This window comes from Gallinula chloropus, assembly GCF_964237585.1.
Source record: "Gallinula chloropus genome assembly, chromosome: 9".
NCBI lineage: Eukaryota > Metazoa > Chordata > Aves > Gruiformes > Rallidae > Gallinula > Gallinula chloropus.
Genome location: NC_140094.1, coordinates 16,518,347 through 16,541,187, shown reverse-complemented (window position 1 = coordinate 16,541,187; position 22,841 = coordinate 16,518,347). Strand labels below are relative to the sequence as shown.

Sequence of the window (22,841 nt, the reverse complement as noted above, 5' to 3'; positions counted from 1 at the left end):
TTCATTTCAGCTCTGTGTCATAACTCACTCCACACGCTAAATCACTGTGTGGCTTGAGTGGTGCAGGTGCAAACATGTACTGCATTCCACTCCAGGGCCATTTATGTCTGTGTGAAATGATATAGACATGTACACAAAGCACCTGGGAATTTTGTTCTTTTAGCTTAAAGGGCAGATACCTGCATAAGATGCTCCCTTCCCCATCATATTGCCCTTCTCCCCCTTCCTAGGTCTGGGGCTTGGACATGCAATCATTGTGGGGAAAAGCACTCCTTGTTACTTTTCCCAATGAATTTACATGTTAGCATCCCTCAGAAGAAATACAGTAGATCTTCTTGCTAGCTTGGAGTAAAAAAATAGTCAAACCCATCATTTTTTTATGTTTCTTTTTCTTTTTTTTATGACAGGCAGTTCTTAGGCTTTTGGTTCACCTGAATATATTATGCTAGAACTTCTAAATTACAGTTTTATCTCCTCGACAGTTTCCTGCCTGGATTATTTTCTAAATTACAGATGATTTGTAGGACACTGCCTAAGAACCAAGGCTTTGCTTATGGCTAAATACTATTTAATCAGGATTTAAAGAAATCTCTGCTGTTTATCTCTGAAAGTGGTCATTGTGTTTGCAAACAGACAAGCTGAAGGCAGAAGCCTAATTGATGTCCAGCTAAGCACACACTGCCAAGCAACTGTCAAGAAAAGCTCTGGAACTGCTCCTTGCTACTGTGTGTGTGTGTGTGAAGCTGAGAAGCCTTTGAGGCAGACATGAGCAGAACAATCTCATTATGTTAGGTCTGTGGACAGCCCAGTTCTGTCTTTTGGGGTTTATGTTCTTTCTGCTGTTGTCTCTTGCCTCATCCCTGTGAACAGAGACTTGCAGACTGCAGATCTTACATGCTTTCTGTGCCACTGCACCAACTTCACACCTCAGCTCCATCATTTCTCCCTGCTGAGGATTTCTTTCTTGGAGGGATTCTTGCAAGAAAGAATATTAAACAAATAAAAGAATCTCTTCTGCTTTCACAGCTCATCTTCCTTCCTTCTTTCTCTTTTATAATGTGGAAAGAGAAATAATATTTATTTTCTACAGTGTCAGACTTGCTGTCAGTACACTATAAATAACCCATCACTTGCTATTGTTATGTGTGCTAGAAATGCCACCCCAAAACCCTCTGCAGCAGAAAGCAGGATTTTCTGTTGTGATGCACTTTCAGACCAGGTGGGCAGGGAAAACATGGGAGTCATAAAAGCTTTTGCTTATCGTTTCTTATCTAAGAGCAGGGAACAGATTTTGCTCCTCCTGACATCCAACCCGGTCCCTCACCTGTTCCTTCAAGGTGCCTCCCAGACAGATCTGTGCCATTAAACAGTGCATTGGGGTCTTTTATTTTTTCTTTTTGCATTTTACTTTCTTTGTAAAAAAGGATTTCTTGAGGAGAAGGAAATGAATTTGTAAATAGGGCTTTTTCCTCAGTAAAATTCAAAGCCCTTTACCAAAGAGATCACAACTGGTATCCCTGTTGTGCTGAGTGAGGAAATGAAGCCTAGAGATGTGAAGGGACATGCCAAAGGACAGAGCTGGCTGGGGGCTAAGCCACAGCTCTTGAGTCTCAGTCCAGGCCCCTCAGCTGGAGGCCATGCTACTTCTTCTCAGGCTTTCCCAGTGGAAGCTCAGGTTCTTTGGACAGCAGCCAGTTCATCAGGTCAGTAAAATAATGATTCAACCCTACAAACAGAGGTTTGTAAAAATACACCCTCCACTGCCCAGGTCTTTATTTTTTACCTCTGTTTAGACCTTCCAGCCTGGTCACTTCACTGCAGCAACATACTGTTTGAGAAAGCTGATGCATTTATAATTGAGAAACCTCTGAGGTTTTTCTTCTTCTCTTGTCAGACATAGATGGCTTTCATCCAGTTGACTGCTTTACAGTGCCTTTATCCTTTGCTGGCTTGAAAACATTTCAGATAGTTTCTATTGTTATATAGACCCTGTAGCTAAAAACCCAAGCTGTGTAAAAACATCTGTACATAGCTGTGCAATAGGCTACAGACACGTAGGGTAATAAGCCATGATTGTATTCGTTGTAGCGTTTGCTCCACTGGATAATCAAATCGAAGCATTCCAGTTGCACACAGGATATGTAAGAGTAAAGGAAGGAAATGAAGGACAGTTGCCTACTGTATTTTTACATTTCTTTCTCTTGCAGCTGCCAAGACTAAATGCAATTTTGAGAGAAAGTTTTAAATAACGTAGAGATGAGATTTTACTAGTGATAACCAAGAAAACAGTGCTGTAAAGTATGCATAAAACTCCTCCCCTCCCCATCCCCAAGAAGGTGGCTTGACCTGTATTGATTTTCTTTTATTATTTTTGTTTGTTTGTTTTTACCTTTAGTTAACAACCTGGTAACACATCCTAGTATAATACTGAGCCTGTTTTACACTGTGTCTGGTCCTGGAAGGATTTTGCTACACCAAGTGCACTCAATAGATTGAAAGTTGGTTTAAGTCCTTGGAATATTGCTTTTTATTTAGCAATTCTCCCACTTCTGCTGCCTCAGCACAAGCTCCAGGTCTTGTTATGATTGTGCCACACATAATGCAAATAGGAATTAGGCACATAACAGGACTTTTTACCACTGAAAGTCTTCCCTGTGTTTCACCAGCATGATGAAAGTGCAGTAGGAAGCGAGCTCCAGCTATGATCCAGTACAAACTCATCTGTGTGAATGCTAATGGCAGGTACTGTGGGAGAGGAGATGAGAATTGAGCATACCCAAGGATGCACAGACCCTGGTTTGCCATCACGAATGGGAGAAGCACCTCCGCTTTGTTGACAAAATCAGTATTTTACAGGCCCTGAGTGCATCTTTGGCCATCCTGGGAGTTTGGCTGCCTGGGCCAACTTGGATTATGGGTCAGGTGTCCAGCTTTAAGAGAAGCACTTCAAGAAAACTCTGCTGAGAATCTCTCTGCTCACCCTGCTTGGGTACAATGGGACTGCCTCTATTTGCATTATTGTGCTGGGTTTCAGCTCCCCTTCCCTTCTGGAGCAGTATCTGCCTCAGCTACTCCCTGACAGCAAACTCTAGAGAGGGACGATGCAGGAAACTGGTCATAATCACATCAGCCATCTCAGCTGATTATTTTACTCTACAGGAGACTGTGTCCAGAGATAAAATGGTAACTTCATAATTTGCTCGGAATTTATGTCTTTGGGATAATTTTGGTCATCTTTTGGCCTTACCTTAGAACATCTGGTGTGGAGATAATGCTCAGCTAAGGACTGGCCTGCTGAATCAGCAAATTTTACAATTCTCTGTTTAGTGTCCAGAAAATACAGAACAATTCTTTTAACCTCATTTCTTGGGAAAGTTTGAATGGGTAGAGGTGAGCAAACAGGCCAAACAGATAAAAAGAGATAAAAGAAAGCCAACATGGTTTCTAGGAAAGGAAGCAAGATCATGGCTCAGTGACTTGTTGGAATTCTTGAAGGGTTTTCCTGCCAGAACAGACAAAGAGAAGGGGGAGATGCAGTGGGCTTCATATTCCTAGCTTTTTTCTAAAGGCTTATGGTGGAGTTTCATTGGGTACTTAATTTCAGAAGTTTGTGGTCATGGAACACGAGAACGAACATGTTTCAATGGCCTGAAGAGTATGTAGGAAAAAGTACTGATAAAAGGTCCATTATACTTCTGCCAATTCAAAATGTTTAGTCAAATCCTGCAGGGAACAAAGGTTGCCTCTGGGCCCTGTGTGTTTTGAGAAACAGATAGGCTGGTGAGGTCAAAAATACCATTTTGCAGTTTTGCACATGCTAGGGAGGGAGGAGGTATTAATAATCAACAATGCTGGTATAGAGGGAAAGATTCAGGCTTTGTAGGATCTTTTGGCTTTGCAGCTGTCTTGCAGATTGCCTGGGTTTCTAGCTGGGAAGTCACACCGATCTTCATTAACCCCGGGCGAATACAGCGTGGCACTTGTGACCAGTAGCTCTGGTAGGCTTAACTTTTAGTTTTCAGTTTCAGCAGTTACTTATTCTGAAGCAGTATATGATTCTCTGGGTTGGGATACAGACTGGTGAGAAATTGGTTCTCTCCATTTATTTTTGCTTCCTGGTTATATCAATACAAAAATATGTGAATATATCCATACATGTGCACGTTTGTAGTTCTGTATCCATTTATGTGAATGGATACATCTTTTGATCATGCCCATTCTGGGAAAGCTGTTTCTAAATATGTGGCTGAGTACTTTGAATTTTATATGCCTGAATTTGACCAGATCTTCCTTGTAGAAAATACTGGGGTTTTGTTATCAAGGTTTTGCCAATTTAGACAGAAAGGTGACTGCAGGAGATGGTGAAATTGTAGCCTAATTCCCACTGAAATCATAGACTCTTAAAGGTTGGAAAAGACCTCTAAGATCATCAGGTCCAATTGTCAACCCAACATCGCTATGTCCACTAAACCACGTCCCAAAGTGCCACGTTGACAATGTGTATGTGTGTGTATACATATATGTATTTTTATATAAAAGCTGTGCTTTGAACCCCAGGAATTTTATTTGGACACAGGCATTCTGCTGTGTACACTTAAAAATTTCAGGTTCAGAAATAACAAAAAAAATCTAGATCTAACCCATCAAATATCTTTCTTCTGTTCTCTTTCAGCATGATTTGCAGAATGCAAAGGATTTCTGTGTTTGCTTATCTTGGAATTAGCCTTGTATTTCTACTTTAGTGAGTGGTCATGAACAGTCAGCAGGTTGAAGATAGTTGTTGGTTTTGGGGAGTTGTGTCATACATTTCTGTGTAGCTGTTTTGCTCCATCTGTTTGCATTAAGACTCTGTCTGACCATAATTAGACTGCTGGGCACACATTAATGTTCTGCTGAGGATTTACTTGTTGGTTTTAGTAATGTCATCCATCAGGCTCTAGTGTGTACAGCAATACTCTCACTGTGGAGAGTAAACACTGCAGTTATTTATAAGAAAACTGGCCAGTAGTTAGGAAACTCTGTGTGGATGTTTTTATTTATTGGAGAGTTTAACTGATGCTCTAAAATGAGTCCATCAGTCTAATCAGACTTTGTTGTTCTGGAAATTAGAGAAAAGTAAATGATTGAAGGTAAACTTCTATTTACAATGTGTACTTTATATATCTAAGGAACCTCTAGACCCATGTTTCCTATTTTTTATGCCCTAGCTTGTCTGTTTTTCTAGCTATGTCAGTTGGTCAGAGAGAAAGTACTGTCTCCACCTTGGTCTTGTCTGGGTACAAATGTGGATGACATTTCTTATTACACCTCTCTTGCCCTGTGTCTTCACTCCTGATCAGTTCTGAGGAAGTGCTTGTGCACCTTCTGGTCCCTTTGATGGTCTCTTACAAGTGTCAGTTGATTTGAACTTCAGCAAAGCAGCATTATTCACTGGAGTTGTTCTGTCATTCCAGATGTCCTGTCATTTCTCTGTGATTCTTGCCTGACCTTCTATATCTGGACAAGTACGTATGTGGAATCTGAGGCAGAGATGCCTTCCTGAGCCTGGGCCAGATCCTGCAACACAAAAATCTTCCTTAGGACCACTGAAGCCTTAACTCTTGACTGCTGTGGTTTGTGTTGCAGTGCAGAGGTGTGTTTGCTGTGCTGGTTGGATCCTTAGGATTTTCTTGTTTGAATGCCAGGTTTAAAAGTGGTAACTTTTGACCGGGTAGCTCAGAATGATCCCTCTCTTTTCTGTTTTTGTCTTCCTTTGTTGTATTTTCCAAACCTGGGAAAACTGCAATTCATGTTTGTTCAATGAACTGGTGTATTTACAGAGGCAGAATGCCTCTGACACTCATGCACCAGTGAACCATGACATGGTCTAAACCCGGAAGTGAATAAAGCGTTTTGGCTTTACACTGAACTGAAAAAGACGAAGACCAGCCTTCTGGGGGTAGGAGCTAAGTAAAAGAAGCCAGGAAATGGCCCAATGCACCTTCCCCAAAGCTGGTGGTAATATTCCTGTTGATTTCAGTAAGACTTTGATTGAACCTGTGGTGATAATCGTAGCTGGTACAATTAGAGCAGACCTATTACTTACTCAGCTTGTTTTCTCTGAGTGCCATGAAGCTGTTGATGCTGTGGCAATCAGGTGGCTTTGTTGGGAAATGCACCTCATCACACAGCAGCTGACAGGAGGCCCCTGCCACCAGGCACCCAAGCAGGCTTATACAGAAATATCCTCTGCGTAGCTGGAAAGTACAGCTGTTACCGCTGGTAATGCTCCGCACGAGCCGCTTACTGAGTGGGGCCTGACAGCTGAGAAGCCCCCTACAAACCATGGGGCAGACTCAGCAGGTAGTCTTCAATTGGGGTGCACAGGTTTGATTCAGAACTGGAGACGTCACCCAGACAGTGTACAAATACATGGGAGCTTCTGCACTTCCCCTGGGGGGTTATATAGAAGCCGTGGGATTAGAAGGGGCAGTTCTCCCCTTGTTGGTCCTGATACTTTAGCACAAAGACCTGGGGCGGTAACGCAAACACATGTGCATGGAAATGTCCCACTGTCTTCCACACCAAGTTTTGTCTCTTTTCTTTCTTTCACATTGTCACCTCCCCTTCCACCATACTGTCATGCTCTGCCAGAACACATGTGCTGGCTGGTACTGTGTGAGAGGAGCAGCAGAGCCATGGCACTGCCTTAGTTTCCTCTTCCTGCCCGCCGACTCAGAAGGATCATTTTCACTCCCTACGAGTAGTAGTAGCCAGAGCTGAGGTATTAGAGACCAACTTCCTTCTCCTGCATGAGCTTTTCAGCCCAAGTAACAGAGTAACTCAACCTTATTGACATTATCAGGCACAAACTCTGGGTTTGTGGGTTTTTCTCAAGTCAGGCAGGCTCTGAGGTTAAATCGCGCAGAAGGGCTGAACTGAGAATTGCTAAATAAGTTTATCAGTGCATGTGTTGGCTGGCAGCTTGACAAAGTGAAGCCAGGGGCTTCCACAGCCCTTTAAGTCAGGATGTAGGAGCTGTAATTGAGAAGTATCACAGAAGCGATTTGGAAAAGCATCTGTTCAAAGTTTGATTACTGTGAATCATCCCATTCTGCTGGCTGCTCCGCGAGTCGCCTGAGCTGCTCTTATTTTGCCAAGAGAACAGTCTGACAGGCATACAGTGCCTAAAAATAAAATGCACTTTAAATATTAACATGTTTCAGAAGTATAGATTCATTCACCCTTTGAAAGTAACAATTGCTTAGTCATTCTTTAAGAACATGGAAAGAATTTAATTGAGAGCTGTGGAAGAATGCCATTCATCAGCAGCACAGGTGTTCAGCCATCTCCAAGGTGTCCGGTTCAGCAGACTGTGCTGACACTGTCCAGACACTGAAACATTGTTCATGATACATTGCTGAACGTTGCTGAAGGATTGCAGGACTGATCCTTGCTCATGAACCCACCCCCAACTACCACCATGTCTGGCTGAGATAGGCAAGGCTCAGTAAAGCTCTTGAAACTGTTAAAAGTGTCTTTTCATTTATTTGAATAGCTTCATGAGTTTCTTAGTGTTTGCAGTCACAGGAAAGAACAACTGGAACTGAGTGCTGGATCCTCACTGTTAGCTCTTAAAGCAGATGCTGTTTGGTACAGAGATTCCAAATATTTTTTTCTGATTTATTGCCAAGTCTGACCTTGTCTCTTCATTCTGGAAGGGAGATGAAGGCTCCAGGATCCCTGCTGCTGAATTTCATGTTCCTCTTTGTTTAGCAGTCTCATTAAAAGCTCTGATTCGATCTTTTTCTTCAGTCCCCTTCATTCTGTCTGAACTTGGGTCCTCTCTTGAAGCAGATGGCTTAGAAGACTTGTAGGGACAAACTGACAAATTTAAAACTGAAAGTCATAGAACTCATCTGAAAACATCAGGTGAAAAAAGCCTCAGAGCTGGTTCTGGAATGCTACAGAGTTTGCAAAGCTCCAGTTATTGCAGGCAATGCCAGGGTTGTTTTTCCAGTTTTTGCAAGATTATAATGTTCAGGTGGGACCCAACCTGAGAACAGGATGGGTGTTAGCAGACTAACAGGCACGTGGCAGGGTGGTGAGCATGTCAGCCCTCGAGCATGTCAGCCCTCCAGCACTTTCCTTTCTGAATGCAGAGTTGTTTGGCTTCATTTTTTTTTCTTTTGGTGAGTCATGTATTTCCTGAAACCTTAGGGGACACTGAAGCAATTCTTGAGTTCAGGCCTATTCCACCAAATAAGACAGGTTAAAATGAAAATATGGAATTGTTGAAGTATTTTTAGTTTTTAATAACATCTGAGAAAGTGAAGGTGAGAGTCACAAAGGCTGTTCACAAAAAGGAACAGGTGGAGCTCTCTCCTCTTTTGTCAAGACATCCAGCACATGAGAGATGTGGAATCATTTCTATCCTGTGTCTCTCTGCTTCAGTCACCAAAGTGACTGTTCACACAGTTCCACAAGTCCTGAATGCAGTGCAGAGTCCTCCTGTTGCCTTGGTAGGTTGCCTGTCTTTTGCATATTATCACACCAATATTTGCACCCATGTGAGAAGGGAAGATCCTGCTTAATTCTACGACAGTTTGTAGGAAGGACCAGCCAGCAGGTTCATCTCTGCATTGCAGTCTACACCCACTTAACAAAACTAGACCAACAGAAGACATCCAAATCAAATGCCTTTGAGCTCCAGGCAGGGGTGACTTTCAAGGGCCAGAATCCAAATCCTGATGCACAGTTTGGTTTCACAAGTGTTGGTGATGGTTTTTGTGAGTTCACAGTCACATTTCCCTGTGGTCTTTCAAAAGCATGAGATCTCTCCTGACTTCTGCTGGATCTGTTTCTCTTATGCTGTAAGATACCCTTGAACAACCTTGTCCCCTATAACTGCCTCTCTTTCTTTTAACAGCTTATTTCTGTTCTAACAGCTGTCCTTTCCTTATGCTAAGTGCCTTTTTTTTTTTTTGCCCACACTAAGGCACAGACCTCCCTGCCTGAATGCTCCCATTTCCTCATCAGGCATTGTTGCAGTGCATCACCTACTTTTCTTCAAGTGAACCCATGGTGCCAGAGACATATGACCCAGGGCTGTAGGTACATTTTTCTCCAGCAGTAAGTACACAGAGAAGTTCTCAGAAAGCTCATCTTCCCTTCTGATCTTATCTCCTGCCCTCCTTGACCTGTGCCTTCCACAGAAGTGAATCCCTGCTGCTTAGGAGATCAAAGTCATGTTTCTTGAAGACTTCTGGAAAACCCATATTATCTCTCTTTGCTACATTTGTGTCCCCATCTTTTCTCATTCCCTAATCTTTTCCCATCCACCTGGTTTTCTTGTTCACTAAATTATATCAGGCTTCTGTGTACTTCCCAGGACTATGTTTTGACTCAAGTCCATCAGTTCCTCCCATGTGGAGTACTTCTCTCAGATCCACCTAGCTAGCTCTTCCCCTGGATTTCTTCTTAACAGAAGTACATCTGCTCTTAATTAATCTTTCTTTGAGTAATTAAGATCATATATTAGTAATTAAGCTTATATATTTCCACTCGTGTGCGTGAGCATGGAGACTTCCAGCAGTGTGTAATGATGTCTATAAACAGATGCTGAATTAGCTGCCAGGATTTGGGAATCTACATTCAGGAACAGTGGTTTGATTTGGAACAAATATCCAAAATTTCATAGTTAACTGGAGAAACAGGAATGCAGAAAGGAACCGTCTTTGCCTGTTTGAGATCTGCATTCAGCAGCAGCCTGGCTCCTGTCGCTGGGGCGTGTGGGAGAAGCTCTCTGGAATGTGGCTGTTAGCATATCAAAGTAGAGTAAACATGTCGATGATACCCTGCTTCCTCTGCTGCAGTTAATTAAGCCACTCCTCATGTCAGGTTAGATGGAGGGGATTTATTAATGTGCTGTCATCTAGGGAAGCAGAGGTTTGTTGAAAGGGAGGAGCCATGTTAATGGCACAGTGGATGTCATGCTGAACAAAGAGCAGATGTCAAATAAACAGGGTATTTCTTTTTATCTGCTGCTTTGCTGAAGTCTTAGATCCCAGTGCTTTATTGCAAAAGCTTAGAAAATTAGGGCAAGAAATAACTTCAGGTGGTCTTTTAATGCATTCCCTTGCTCCCAGGCAAGATCGGTGATATCCATGTCACTCCTGATGGATATCTGCTGTGTGAGGCTAACCCAAAGACTTGTTTCCAGCTTTCTTTGAATTGCTGTGAGCACCATACCTCTCCTCAGGTACGGTCAGGATGGTCAATATTTATGCTTGAGATCACAAATCCTGCTTGAATGGCATTGGAAAGGAATGTGGTGTTCAGAGATGCCCATGCCAAGCCTCTGAGGGTTTCTGGAGGTTGTCAGCTCTTTGCTGGCACAATGCAGTGTTAATAGCCTGTCTGGCATCTTTTTGTAGGCCTTGGTCAAAACCTTTTCTAAGACAAAAAAAGTATTAGAGACTCTGTCAGCTTTCTGCATCTCAGTGCACCTGATATCTGAAGTGACCTTTTACTAACTTGGCTGAGGGCATTTATCTATAAAGTCCTGAGAGGTCTCAATCTCTGGGGCTTTTCAACTGAAAGCTAAAGCTGAGAGTTGGCCGTGCTGGGGAAGGGATTTCACGTGCTCCTAACTGCCATCCTGCAGGGTAATTAAACAAAGAGGAAAAGAAGATATGAAAAGTGCTCTGTTTATCTCTAATCATTTGCAGAATCCTCCCTTCATTGCAGGTTTGCAGACATGAAGAGTTCTAGCCTCACAAAGGCCTTTTTATCAGAAAGGTGTAGTGCCAGGCAACTTGCATAGACAAAGGGGGCTGGATGTCAGCTGATCTGTTTGAGAATGGGGGCAGCACATTCCTGCATCGAGTTCGGTGTGGGCTGAGTCAACCCAGAAGTTCTGTTGAGCTTCAGTGGTGCTCTGGCTAAGGTTTGGGTGTATCTACACAAATCACAGTCAGTTCACAAAGACCAAGGCACAGGGTCGAATCTGACTCTCACAGTTAGAGTGAAATGTTATCCAGGGCCAGTCCCTAGACCCTTGTGTGCCATAGCAATATTTCAGTACCAAATACCTTTAAGTATTCCCAAGAGTCAGAAAAGTATCCCCTATAAAAGGTATTGTGTGTATTTCATTCATTTGTGCTGTTAGGACCTCGGGTTCTGAGCAGTATTACATTATCAGCTCAAGAAACATCACAGCCAGTACTGTGAGTATCAGGGAGAGATTTTATTTGTTAGTCTTTCAGTGTGTGTGTAATGAAAATCAAGAGATTCAGAAAGTAACTACACTTTGTGTTTCAGCTATTTATTTTTCTTGCTGGGCTTTTGGGATTCTGACAGCAGTTGTGTATACTGGAAGTGACAATGTTTTCAGAGTTAGAAGGAAGAAGAGATTTTATTGGGCTCTACAGGACAACAGTCAGTCCCACCAGGGAGGTGTTCAGCCCCAGAGTACACTGAGTTCTGGGAAAGTATACTGCATCTCTGCAGGTCATGCTGGTTTGGAGGCAAGGAACAGTTTTATAGAGGTCATGTTGAAATTTGTGATAAAGTAGATTCTTGATGATGGACACATTTACAGCAAAATTGGCTAGGTACTGAAAGTCCAGGTCTGATGTATATTCTCATAAGCAGTGGTGCCTTCTTGTGTCATCTTGAGAGGTATTTTAATGTTGAGCCTTAGCTCTCTTTTCTGTAAAGTTGGTGTAGTACCAAACAGTTTCACATGGAAGCAGGAAGGAATATACATGGGGACTTGGATACCAGTTTGAAAACCATGTATGAAAGCAAACGTGTGCCATTGATTCAGCCAGAAGAATCCTAGACATAGATACAGACTGGGAGAAGAGCTCCTTGAGAGCAGCCCTGCTGAGAAGGACTTGGGGATTCTGGTAGATGAGAAACTTAACATGAGCCAGCAGTGTGCTCTTGCAGCTCTCAAGGCCAATGATATCCTGGGCTCCATCAGGAGAGGGGTGGCCAGCAGGGACAGGGAGGGGATTGTCCCTCTGCTCTGATCTTGTGAGGTCCCATCTGGAGTCCTGTGTCCAGGTCTGGGGCCCCCAATACAAGAAAGATGTGGAACTGTTGGAGAGGGTTCAGAGGAGGCTGCAAAGATGATCAGAGAGCTGGAGCACCTCCCACAGGAAGAGAAGCTGAGGGAGCTGGGCTGGTTCAGTCTGGAGAAGGCTGCAGGGTGACCTCATTGCAGCCTTCCAGTACCTGAAGGGAGCTGAGAAACAGGAGGGAAATCAGCTTGTTAAAGGACAGAGACTGGCAGGACAAGGGGGAATGGATTAAAACTAAAGGAAGGAAGGTTTAGATTAGATATTAGGGGGAAGTTCTTTACAGAGAGAGTGGTGAGGGGCTGGAAGGGGCTGCCCAAAGATGTGGTGGATGCCTCATCCCTGGCGGTGTTCAAGGCCAGGTTGGATGGGGCCCTGGGCAACCTTGTGTCGATCCAGGTTGGAGGTTGGTGGCCCTGCCTGTGGCAGGGGGTTGGAGCTCTATGAACCTTGGGGTCCCGTCCAACCCAGACCATTCTATGATTCGCTGATTCTATGATTCAGAAGAGTGAACCTCACATACCCTTAGCTAGAGGTTTCTTGGAATTCCTAGGAATCCCTCACATGCGCTTAGCTAGAGGTTTCTTGGGATTCCTAGGAATCTAGATCATATTCTGCCTGTAGAAATTGCAAGGGCTCACCAATGCTCAAAAAAGAATAGTGCTGGAAACTGCATCCTCCATTCTGCTTTCCTCCACCAGCTAAAAGAAAGGGAGTCATATACACAATGCACCTGCCTGGACAGTAGTTGATCTTAAATTCTTACATTCTACAAAAATACAAACTCCTTTTGAGGACTGTGACTGTTCCATTGTTATCCAAGTGCCTCCCCAGTCCTGAGAGTTGTATTTGGCCCAGCCCTGTGTCTCTCTGTTTCCTCAACATGGTTCGTCCACCTCCCACCCCAGAAGGGATTTAACCCAGCAGCGGGTGGATGTTCTGCCTCTCAGAGAGGTCAAGTGAATTGAACTAATTTCTTCCCTGGACTCATTTTCTCTCATGTATGGCACCCAGAGAATGAGACAGACAGTGGGTCACATTCTTTGTCCTTTTATTAAATATAAACAGAGGAAAAAGTGGCATTCCTGTTATCAATGTAGGGTTTTTTTTCTCGGGCATGTAGAGTTTGGGCTTATTTCATATTTCACATCACTTTGAGAGGACAGGCACACTTATGGGGAGACCTGTTTGAAACAGGCTGACCTGGCAGTGAAACAGGCTGACCTTGCAGTGTCTGGGAGTCAGTTCCATCAGATGGTCTGTGGCATCAGAAACTCCTTCCCAAGTTCAAAATACTGTGACTTGCATTGGGTACAGCGCCTGGCACGATTGTTAATTTGGTTTTGTACCTGACTGTAGCTGTCTCCTGTGCATTGGGTGGTTGTATTTGTGATCCATATTGGGTGTATTGTTTCCAGTGTGGTTTTCATTAAATACAGTGACAATGAAAATTCCTGCTAAGCAAAAGGGTTTCCATACGTGGATATTGTACTCTAATGGGAACCATGTTGTTACTGCAAGATGAACAGAAATTGGCATCTACATCACTATCTGTCATTAAGCCAAATTAATCTGTGCCACTAAAATTGCATGTCTGGCTTTGAATTAGCACATTCTCATAAAATGAAAGAACAGCTCGCCCTGTTAGCTTCTTCTGGATGAGCCAGACTTGGAACTGGAGGCTCAGGAGTTACAGTGATGGTAACAGCCTTAGCCTCTCTGTGTTGTACATGCTGGAGTGGGTCCTTCTATGGATACAGTTCTTTCTCCCCTGGATACCATTGACTTCTTGGGACCTCTGTTTATTCAGCTGTAGAGGAGGGATTGTGTTATTACCTATCTTGGAGGCAGTTTAATGAGCACTTCTTTAATGTTATTTTAAATTTTGGAACCTTTTATATGCAAGCTTTATAGAAAGGAAAAGCATTTTTCATTTTTAAGTATTGTAAGCACTGGAGGATTCCCTTGGTGACTGGCTTGATGTGTAAATACAGGCAGGGCATCTCTGTCAAACATATTATTGCCATTGAATGGAAAGGCAGAACATGAATCACTTCTAGGGTTTCCTGATTTTACTTATGTAGGATGTTAAGAGAGGCTACAGAAATGTAATTGATGGCAATGTGTGAGCTGCACAAATTGAAAATCGTGGGAGGATGAGAAAAACATCAGCTCAGCACCAAACTAGTAATGGTGGGGAATGGGAGGTTTGCTCTGTGCATGTGGATATGCAGTGAGTCTCCATCCGTGCCAAGCAGACTTCAGGACTTCAAGTTTGGCTCCTTTCCCAACAGCAAATACACAGAGAAGAGGAAAGCTAGCCAAGTTTTAATCAAGTAAAAAGTTCAGTATCCAGAGGTGGCTGGCAAAAGAGGAGATTAAAGTATTAGGAGTGCAATGAAAACAAGACATTAGAGAGTTGAAAGCTGGAGTACCTGGACAAACCACTTGCTGAGTGAATATTCCATGTTTGTCAGAAGGAAGCCTCGGGTGTTTCGAGTAGGATAAAATGTGAACTCACCCACCAGACTCTTCTTCCAGCTTTGGCTATCACTGTGGCAAGTATGTAACATCCTAATGCCTAGCTGAACTGGTAGGATACATGTAATCATTCCCCTTAGAGATATTGCTAGTAGAGGGCTCATTAGCTGGCAGAAAGGCCAACAGCTGCAAACTGTTTATGTAGGACAACTTTTTGGATAAATCTGAGTTTACACAGTTGCCTGCACCCTAAGAACTGCTGTGGAAGCATAGATAGCTTTGCATGGTCAAACCCAAGCACAGAAGTTATGGGCTGTAATTACACAACTTCTCATGAGAGAAAGGAAAAAACCCTCACACTTGGTAAAAATAGTAATTGGCTTTCCTTTTGCTCTGCCACTGACGCTCCTGCTTGACCCTTTTTCATATTGGAAATAGATTTGTGGTAATTGCTGGCAGTTAGTAGTGTATCTGGAAAGGTCAGGACTTTCCCCCCAACCCCAGGAAAACCACTGTCTATATATTTGCATAAACACAGGAGGAAAAAAAAACAAACAAAGGCAAAACAAACAAACTCACTTTAGTTTTCTTCCCAATTTCTCATTTTCACCCACCTGTATCCCAGACAGGGCCAGAAGCAAAATTACCAAATAAGAGAAGTTCCTCTTCTATTATTCCCAGCCTGGTAGATCCACAGCATGTCATGATTTTTGCAAGCATGCCTAAATTCCTAAAGTTTCTATTCCAGTTCTTCAGACTTGAAAGGCTTAGATAAAAATCTGGAATTTTAAGAGGCAGACAGCAGTTTCCATCCATCCCAAAGAAGAAAATAAATGGTATTAATGCAGCTACCAAAGCATTGTGCTACTGCCATTCTCAGTTCAAGGCGTATTTTTCTCTGCGTAGCAATTGCATGGATCATTGTATTGGGTTACAAAAAGTTGCATTTATCTTAATGGTTCAGATACATTTGCTAAAGAACTGTGTTATCTTTGCAGATCAATAGTGTATTTGATATTTAAGTCCTAATGAAAGAGTTAAACATATTGGTCCAAAAGAAAATTATGGTCTTGGGAAATAGTTTAATAGAAAATATGTATTTTGAAAATGTTTTTGAGGTTTTTTCAGGCTTAAAATGTTGTAACAATTTGTTATAACTGGCTTGCTGTTCCAGGGTGACTCTCATTAATAAGCACTCAGTGGTTCATGAGCTGGACTTCTCACTGAGTTCGTTTCATGTACTGCAGAGTTTTCTTCTGTTTGCCCTTCTAGGGTGATGATTTTCCCTGCCCAGTCCACTTCTCTTCCTATACTGTCTGATCTCTTGGCTCCACTGCAGCAGAATCTTTGATAATTGTAATCATAAACTAATTTTAGATGGATACATTTTTAATTGGCCATTGCAAATATTATAAAATGGCCACACAGGATTCACATTAAGCACTGAAAACAACCAATAGAAATAAGGTGACCGAGAGCCTGTAACTGAGCCACGGTCACTTCTTTTTCAGCTACCAAGGGATGTACAAGTCCTTGATTGTTAGTTTTCCACCTTTGAATAATGAGGCTTTTAGCACAGAGCAATGTTATTGCCAGTCAGTGTCGGTGGGGATTACAACCACTAAACAAGGATTTCAGAAGAATTACTATTTGAGGTGATTTATCTGACATTTTCATTGATATTTAACCTCTTTTAATATATTGAGAGAACTCTATAGACTATTTTGCTACACTGCATCTCCCAAAGGTGGAAATATTGCCCCCTTCCATCTCCAAGTGACAGCAAACATTGAGTCAGCCTCATTTTACAAAATTAAGCAGAAGGAAATTATCATGAATCATTTCTATCTAAACTGCCTTGCCTGATTGACCACTGAGCTTGAGATGCACTATACAGTTTTGTTGCCTCTCAGTTCAAACCAGATACAACTGAGATATATTTTAGCACTGGTCAAATGGAAGATAAAGATGGAACAATCAAGTTTAGTAGTGGGAGTAAAACACTATCAGTAAGAAGCATGTTAGCTGTACCTAAAAATGCTGAAAGGTAACCATAATACCCCTCCCTGTTCAGTACAAGTGTCTTTTTGCTGGGTTGGATTGGTTTATTGCAGAGCTGTTTGCCTCATCCCCAAAAGGTCAGAAGGGTCCACAGGAGTGACTCTTGAGTAGATGGTGGTTGTCCCTCAGGGTCATAGGACACAACTGTGGGAAGAACCTGGGCTGGACAAGCTAATGAGGGAAGGTGAGCTCACTGTTTTTTCTCTCACTGCTGGGGATCAGGTTTCCATCACAGTTTTGTCTCCTGTGACAACACAGTATGCTGCAGTGGAGAGGGTTAGCAATTTGGCCTGAAGCATCCTTCCTCCCATGTACCCTGTTTCATATATGCTGGGGTAGGATTTAAGAACTCAAAATTGCACAGGATTGGCTGAGTCACCTAATTGTTCCCTTTAATCTCTGTGATTCAAATATTCAATTTTTTGTATCCTTTAATCAAAATCTGGCACTTCCTTTTAATACTAGACCTTCTGCTATTGGTTTTACAATAACCAACATTTTTCCAAATGGCATCTTCCTTCTGCTGAGAGTCTTTCCAGAAATTGCTGATCCCAAGTAGGGCTGGAAGTGAGAGACTGTTGCTAATGAGTGTATTATTGTTTGCAAGTCACCATAGGGGTGCATGGTAGCAGACAAAAGACAGGAGAATTATCTCCTTTCCTTTCAGAAATCAACCAGGAATGTTTTGGGACCTTTAAAAGAAACAGAAGGCATCTTCATAGCCCAAGACACACTACAGACACCTGCAGCTGAGATTCTGTTCTCTGCCCCTTCATTGGGTCATGGGGTCCCAATCTCATTCTGAGAGTAACACATCACTTCCCCAGCAGCTCCTTGCCATGCCTGCTCTGCGAGTACAAGTCAAGTCAGTTTAAGGAGGATGCTGAGATCCAGCTTCCTCTGCTCAGTGGCTTAGAAAGATTAAATCTCCATTTCATTTTTTTGCATGTGGTATGAATCTGGCCTTCCACCAGCAGCACTTCTAAAGTAAACAAATGCTAGTGTCTGATTTCTGCACTGCCTGTTGCACATACTATCTGTTGTGAATAAAATGAAAGGCATTTGTGGAAGGTCACATTTCCCCTTCCTCCAGCGTGGTGGGATGTGTGAAGTGGCAGAGTGAACCCAGCAGTTGGGTTGCTATCTGGAAATCTTGTTTTGTGTGCACATGGCTTTGAGATGTGCCTGTTTAGCAGTGGAGGACTTGTATAAATAGAGACATCCTTAGGCTCTGGCTTTAATCTTGGTGCATAAATCCCAAGATGGGATGGTTTCTAGGTGGCAGATGAAACAAAATCTCCTCAGCAAATTGTCCTGAGAGTGGTCTGTGATGCCATCACAACACTTCAAAAAGAATGGCACTTTCTGGTGGAAACAGTCTGGATGCAGGAAGGGCATATGAGGACTCTGGTTTTTCCATAGCAGAAGTTTCATGCCATGACTTGTGAATTCCTTTTTGACTTCAGCGTACAACCATTTGTGGTGCCCACACAAACAGGCCTAGTGAGTACTGTGCAATTGTTCCTGGGATCAAATCCTAAATTCCACTAAGTCAATGAAGACTTCTGCCACTTGCATTGGCTTTCTGACTCACCATCAGGAGTTTGCCAGCTTTTCTGATTCTACCACTGTTGCTTTCTTTAAGTATGAAAATAAAGGAAAATGTAAGATCTTCTTAGACAGTCTCTACTTTTCTTGGTTTATTCCTGTAAATTGGGACAACTCCATTTAAACACTTATTCAGGCTACATCACTGCATCTCCTAACACTGTAGGAAGGGGCATTAAGACAAACATAGATTGAATTTTGAGTTTGTCTGGACAATGAAAAATATTTTCCACTGAAAGCAGTGAAGGTCAGTGTGTTTGACTTGTCTCCTGTCTGACAAAATTCTAGACTGATTTTTCAATGGGATGATGAACAAAATCCTCAGATGATTTTCTGTGCAAACTGTGTTAATGTTTTTCATACTAGGTGCCTTTCTATCATTTTTGGTTGAGTGACTGCTGTATGTTTTGACTGAACAAGCTGGTTAACTGATTCTGATGAGAGCATTGTCTGTGTTTCTCTTGCAGGAATTGCTTACCTGGGAGGTGTCTGCAGTGCCAAGAGAAAGTGTGTTCTTGCTGAAGACAACGGTCTCAATCTGGCATTTACAATTGCACATGAACTTGGGCACAAGTAAGAACTTGTCCTTCTGTTTGTTTCTTTACTGACACCACTGTAGCATATGCTTATTTTAAGCCATACAAGTGAAATTAGTGGTGTGGCATGTTGGTTATGGTTTCATAAATCTATCAGGTTGACAAACAACTTAATTTTAGGAGGCTTACATAAATATTCATTTCAGTACACATAAATCTGTTTGATCCTTCTCTATATTCCACTCCATATTTTGCTTTTGAGTAGCACAAAAAGGCCTCGTTCTCTTAAATTACTGATGGTAGTAGTCTAGAGCCAAAATCTGCTTGTCTTTATGCTGTAGGATAGGTCCACAAAAACGACATCAGCTTCAGAATCTTTGAACTTGCTAAATTTTCTCTGAAGTTCAGGTGTTGATGTCAAGGTTTGAGTAGTTAAATGCTTTGGTAATGGTTTCATCTCTGCATGTGAAGTAATCTACTGCCACTGAAATTGTAAACGTGGCTGCTTTGGAAATGCCCTTAAGCAGAGTTATTTGATCAACAGAAAGAAATCATATAACTTGATTTATCAGCTCAGTCACAGCTAATGGACACACTTCAAACACTGACTGAAAAGCCAGCAAAGAACATGGTAACTCCCAGACAGGCAGAAATACGCAGAATGAGATTACCAGGTGCTTTCTGCAGGTGACTTTAGAGAGTTTTTAAAGCTACCTGTAAATATTCCATGGAGAGGAGAAACCAGAATTGACTGGAAGAGTCACCTGCATCGTCTTAGTGCAGTTAATGAGTTAACCCAAAGGATGCTCTGCTTTCCAGACCAAGTGTAATATGCACTTACTCATAATACTTACGAGCTTTTTTCCCTTTCCATTGACATCACTCTGGTTGCACTGTGGCACAGTTAGACTGTGTAAGGTATTGAATTAGACCAGGAATAAATTTATACAGGGGCAGGGCAGTACCTATGGGATTTTCAAATACGCCTTCCTTTAGCCTCTTTGGGTGGGAAGGTGGGAAATCCCACCAGTGTTCCTTCAGTTAGGAGTTGTCCGTAAATTCTGTCTGCACCCTTCTGGACTCCCTACTGTTCATGTTCATTCTATCTTCCTTTTCTACAGTAACAAGTATTTGACAGCTAAGCCAGAGCCAATGTATCGAGATCAGATTCTGGCCAGTCTTTTTCCATGACAGAGAACTATTTTATGGCAATAGATTTCAAAGTTGCATGGAGGATATTTAGGTTACTGCCAAAAGTGACAAGATGAAAATGAATCTCCTGTTCACCCTCCGGTGACACCGAAGGCAGCTGAGCCAAACCAAGGGTGGTTTCAGCAGAAATGAAGGACATTTGGTTTTGGTTTTATTTAAATTGCATGCCAAAATGTTAAACTGAGCCTAAACTTAATAACAAATTAACCTGTGGGTAATGTTAAGGGAAATTCAGCACTCATCTTTGGATGGGCCAAGAGCAGAAGGGAAAAATACTTGAGCTGCAGAAAATCCAGCTGTGTAAAAGAGTGAGACTGGTCTGCCCTGGTGTTTGCCAAGTTTCCCAGCAGAGCTGTCAAGCTTCCTTCTAATAATGCCTTGCAAAAAATCCACAACAAAAATAGGGGGTGTAATGCTTTCAGATACAGCTTTCTGTCTGTGCAGGATATAGAAAAATCCATTTTCTTTTCTGAGTGCAATTTTGGTGGTGAGACCACAATGTCCTCTCTCTGCTGGTTTTTTGTCTTTGCCTCTGAATGGAAAACTATTTCAGTAGGTGGATAGAAGATGTCTAAAGGGCCTGACAGAGAGTGACTTAAGTTCAGTACCCTGCAGGATCTGGACAGTGAGTGTGCTTTTGTAGAGTGTCTTCTGCTTCAGGACAGTCATAGACCCCATTGTGGGGAGAAATCTAGAGCTCAAATGAAAATTGCAGATGGCAAATGACAAGGGAGACTGCATTTTCTAAAAGAACTGCCTCATGAGCCCCTTGTCTCAGAGAGACAAGACTAGAGCATGCTCAAGCAAGAGACACTGGGAAGAGTACTTGAGGCACTTGAAAGGTCTGTAAGAGTCACTCTAGGGATTTAAAGTGTCTGGGAGTGGGGATGTAGGTCTCGGAAGGCAAGTGAGCCAGGAAGGCTACCACTGAATCAGCCATCTGGGGAAGGTTAGAGAAGCTGCTGGCAGGATTCTGCTGCCACAGGTGTTTTGGGGGCATGTTCCAGGTTAGCCCATTTCACAGTTCTCTCACACACTGGAGCAAGTCCTCCAGCCTTTCTGCACCCTCTACCCTTGCTTAAACCCAGCCATAAGCATGCATAATCAAACCCCAGTGTGCCAAATGAAAACATCACCCAATCTGAGCATCAGAATCATCTATACTGTCATCCACCAGTGGTTTCATTATTTCAAAGTCTGGTCAATTTACCAGTTCCTTTCTGGCATTGAAGTCAACAGGAATCTTTTCATTGACCTTACTAGGTGTCAGAATTCTCCTTGTCGGAGCACTCCTGCTTCAGCATGCCTTGTGCAAGTAGAAGGATTATTTGCACATTTTATCTACAAACTTGTCATTTTTAAGTGACTTTGAAATGTAAGGAAACACATTGCAGAGATAAAGACAAAGAAACTGACATTAGCTTCAGGTCTAAACATGAAAATGGGTGCAAGTTTATTAATTAAAATGAAAAAAATTCCAATCAAAACTTACATCCATATTGGTAAATTTATGTATTTTGGAGAGACAGAAGTGTGTGCTTTATTGAAGGCTCATTTTCTTATGTGTAGAAAAGCTGAGATTTATTACTTCTTGCCCTAAGACCAACAAATATCTCTGGAGATCACAAGCCCAGTTTGGCAATCGCAGATAGTTTCTAATGTAGACTTTGGAAAAAGTGAATGGATTACTAATTGATGAATCAGATTCCTAATATGCCACTAAAGTCATTTGGACTCACTGCAAAAAAACACTGTTACAGACAGCTGCACTGTGAAAACATGGAGACATCATTAAATAAGTCCATTAGGGTGATGCTTATAGAGCCTATAAAAGTTCATCTTCAGAGTTGTTGCTTGATGATAGGATGTGTGATGTAGCTTTTATCTGTTGTAATTATCTCTTCAAATCTGGAGCAATAATTTAGGTCCATGGACACTAAAGGAGCATCCTTTGTGTTCAGGCACATTTTTTCCTGCAAAGAGTCCAGGAGAACAACTTTGCAAAAAGGTTACGGGCAGGGTAGAGACCACTGAATATGTGATGAGGCTGCAAATCATAAAATTCTTACCATAGAAGACAGGACCCTCAACAAACCCTCATTCAGCATGGTCAGTAGTTGATGCCTTTTTAAATAACACACTTCAGTGTAAGCACAGTTAGCTGTTTTTTATGCAGGGGTTGCTGGGTGGAGAGCTGTGCTCTGACCTACAAAATGGAAGGCAGTGAACAGAGTGATCCCTCGAGTCTTAAAGTCTGAGTCCAAGGTCGTTGCATTATCAACCATTTCATATGCTGAACACTTTCTTTCCTCAGACTAGCAGGGCAACTCCATCCCCAGGGCAACTCCATCCATAAGAGCTTGAATTTGCCCTACCATTGTCAAGGGGATCCTGCATGGGGCTTCCCTTTTCCTCCCTGAACTGCACCAGTGTGAAGTTGATGTGAGATTCCTACCTCAAAGACCACCCTGAACCACTGTGACTTTTAGAAAAATAGTGCTGCTTTTCCCTCCCCTGGTTCTCTTCTTGTCTGCAGCAGTGACATCGTTACCGTTCTCAAGGCATTCTCCAGACAAAAAAGCAAATAAGCTTTTTAAACACGAGCTGTGATTCATCCTTATATCCGTTATCCCCTAAATGAGGTGGGTGGGCTGTAGCCAGTGGTTTTTCTGGACAACAATGCCAGCTTTGTTGCCATTCCTGTTTCTTTCAACAGCTTCGGCTTTCCGGTTGTGGGATGGGGGACAGGCTTGGGTGTGGAGGGAAGATTCCCATTCATGAGCTAGCAGAACCTGGCACTGCCTGGATGGAGAGAGAATAGCTGGAGGTGGTATGGCTGGAAGCCATGCTGTCTCAGATGCCCTTAAAGTGAATCAAA

General features: G+C 42.5%; 1 protein-coding gene across 1 annotated transcript in view; it reads left to right on the top strand.

The window, feature by feature from the left end:
* ADAMTS17 (ADAM metallopeptidase with thrombospondin type 1 motif 17) overlaps window positions 1-22,841 on the top strand; it is a gene marked incomplete at both ends in the record, with an annotated part of 181,627 nt that overhangs the window by 52,821 nt on the left and 105,965 nt on the right. Inside the window, one exon of the mRNA XM_084268070.1 lies at window positions 18,683-18,788. Coding sequence (XP_084124196.1) covers window positions 18,683-18,788 — 106 coding nt within the window. The remainder of the gene's footprint in view (window positions 1-18,682; window positions 18,789-22,841) is intronic.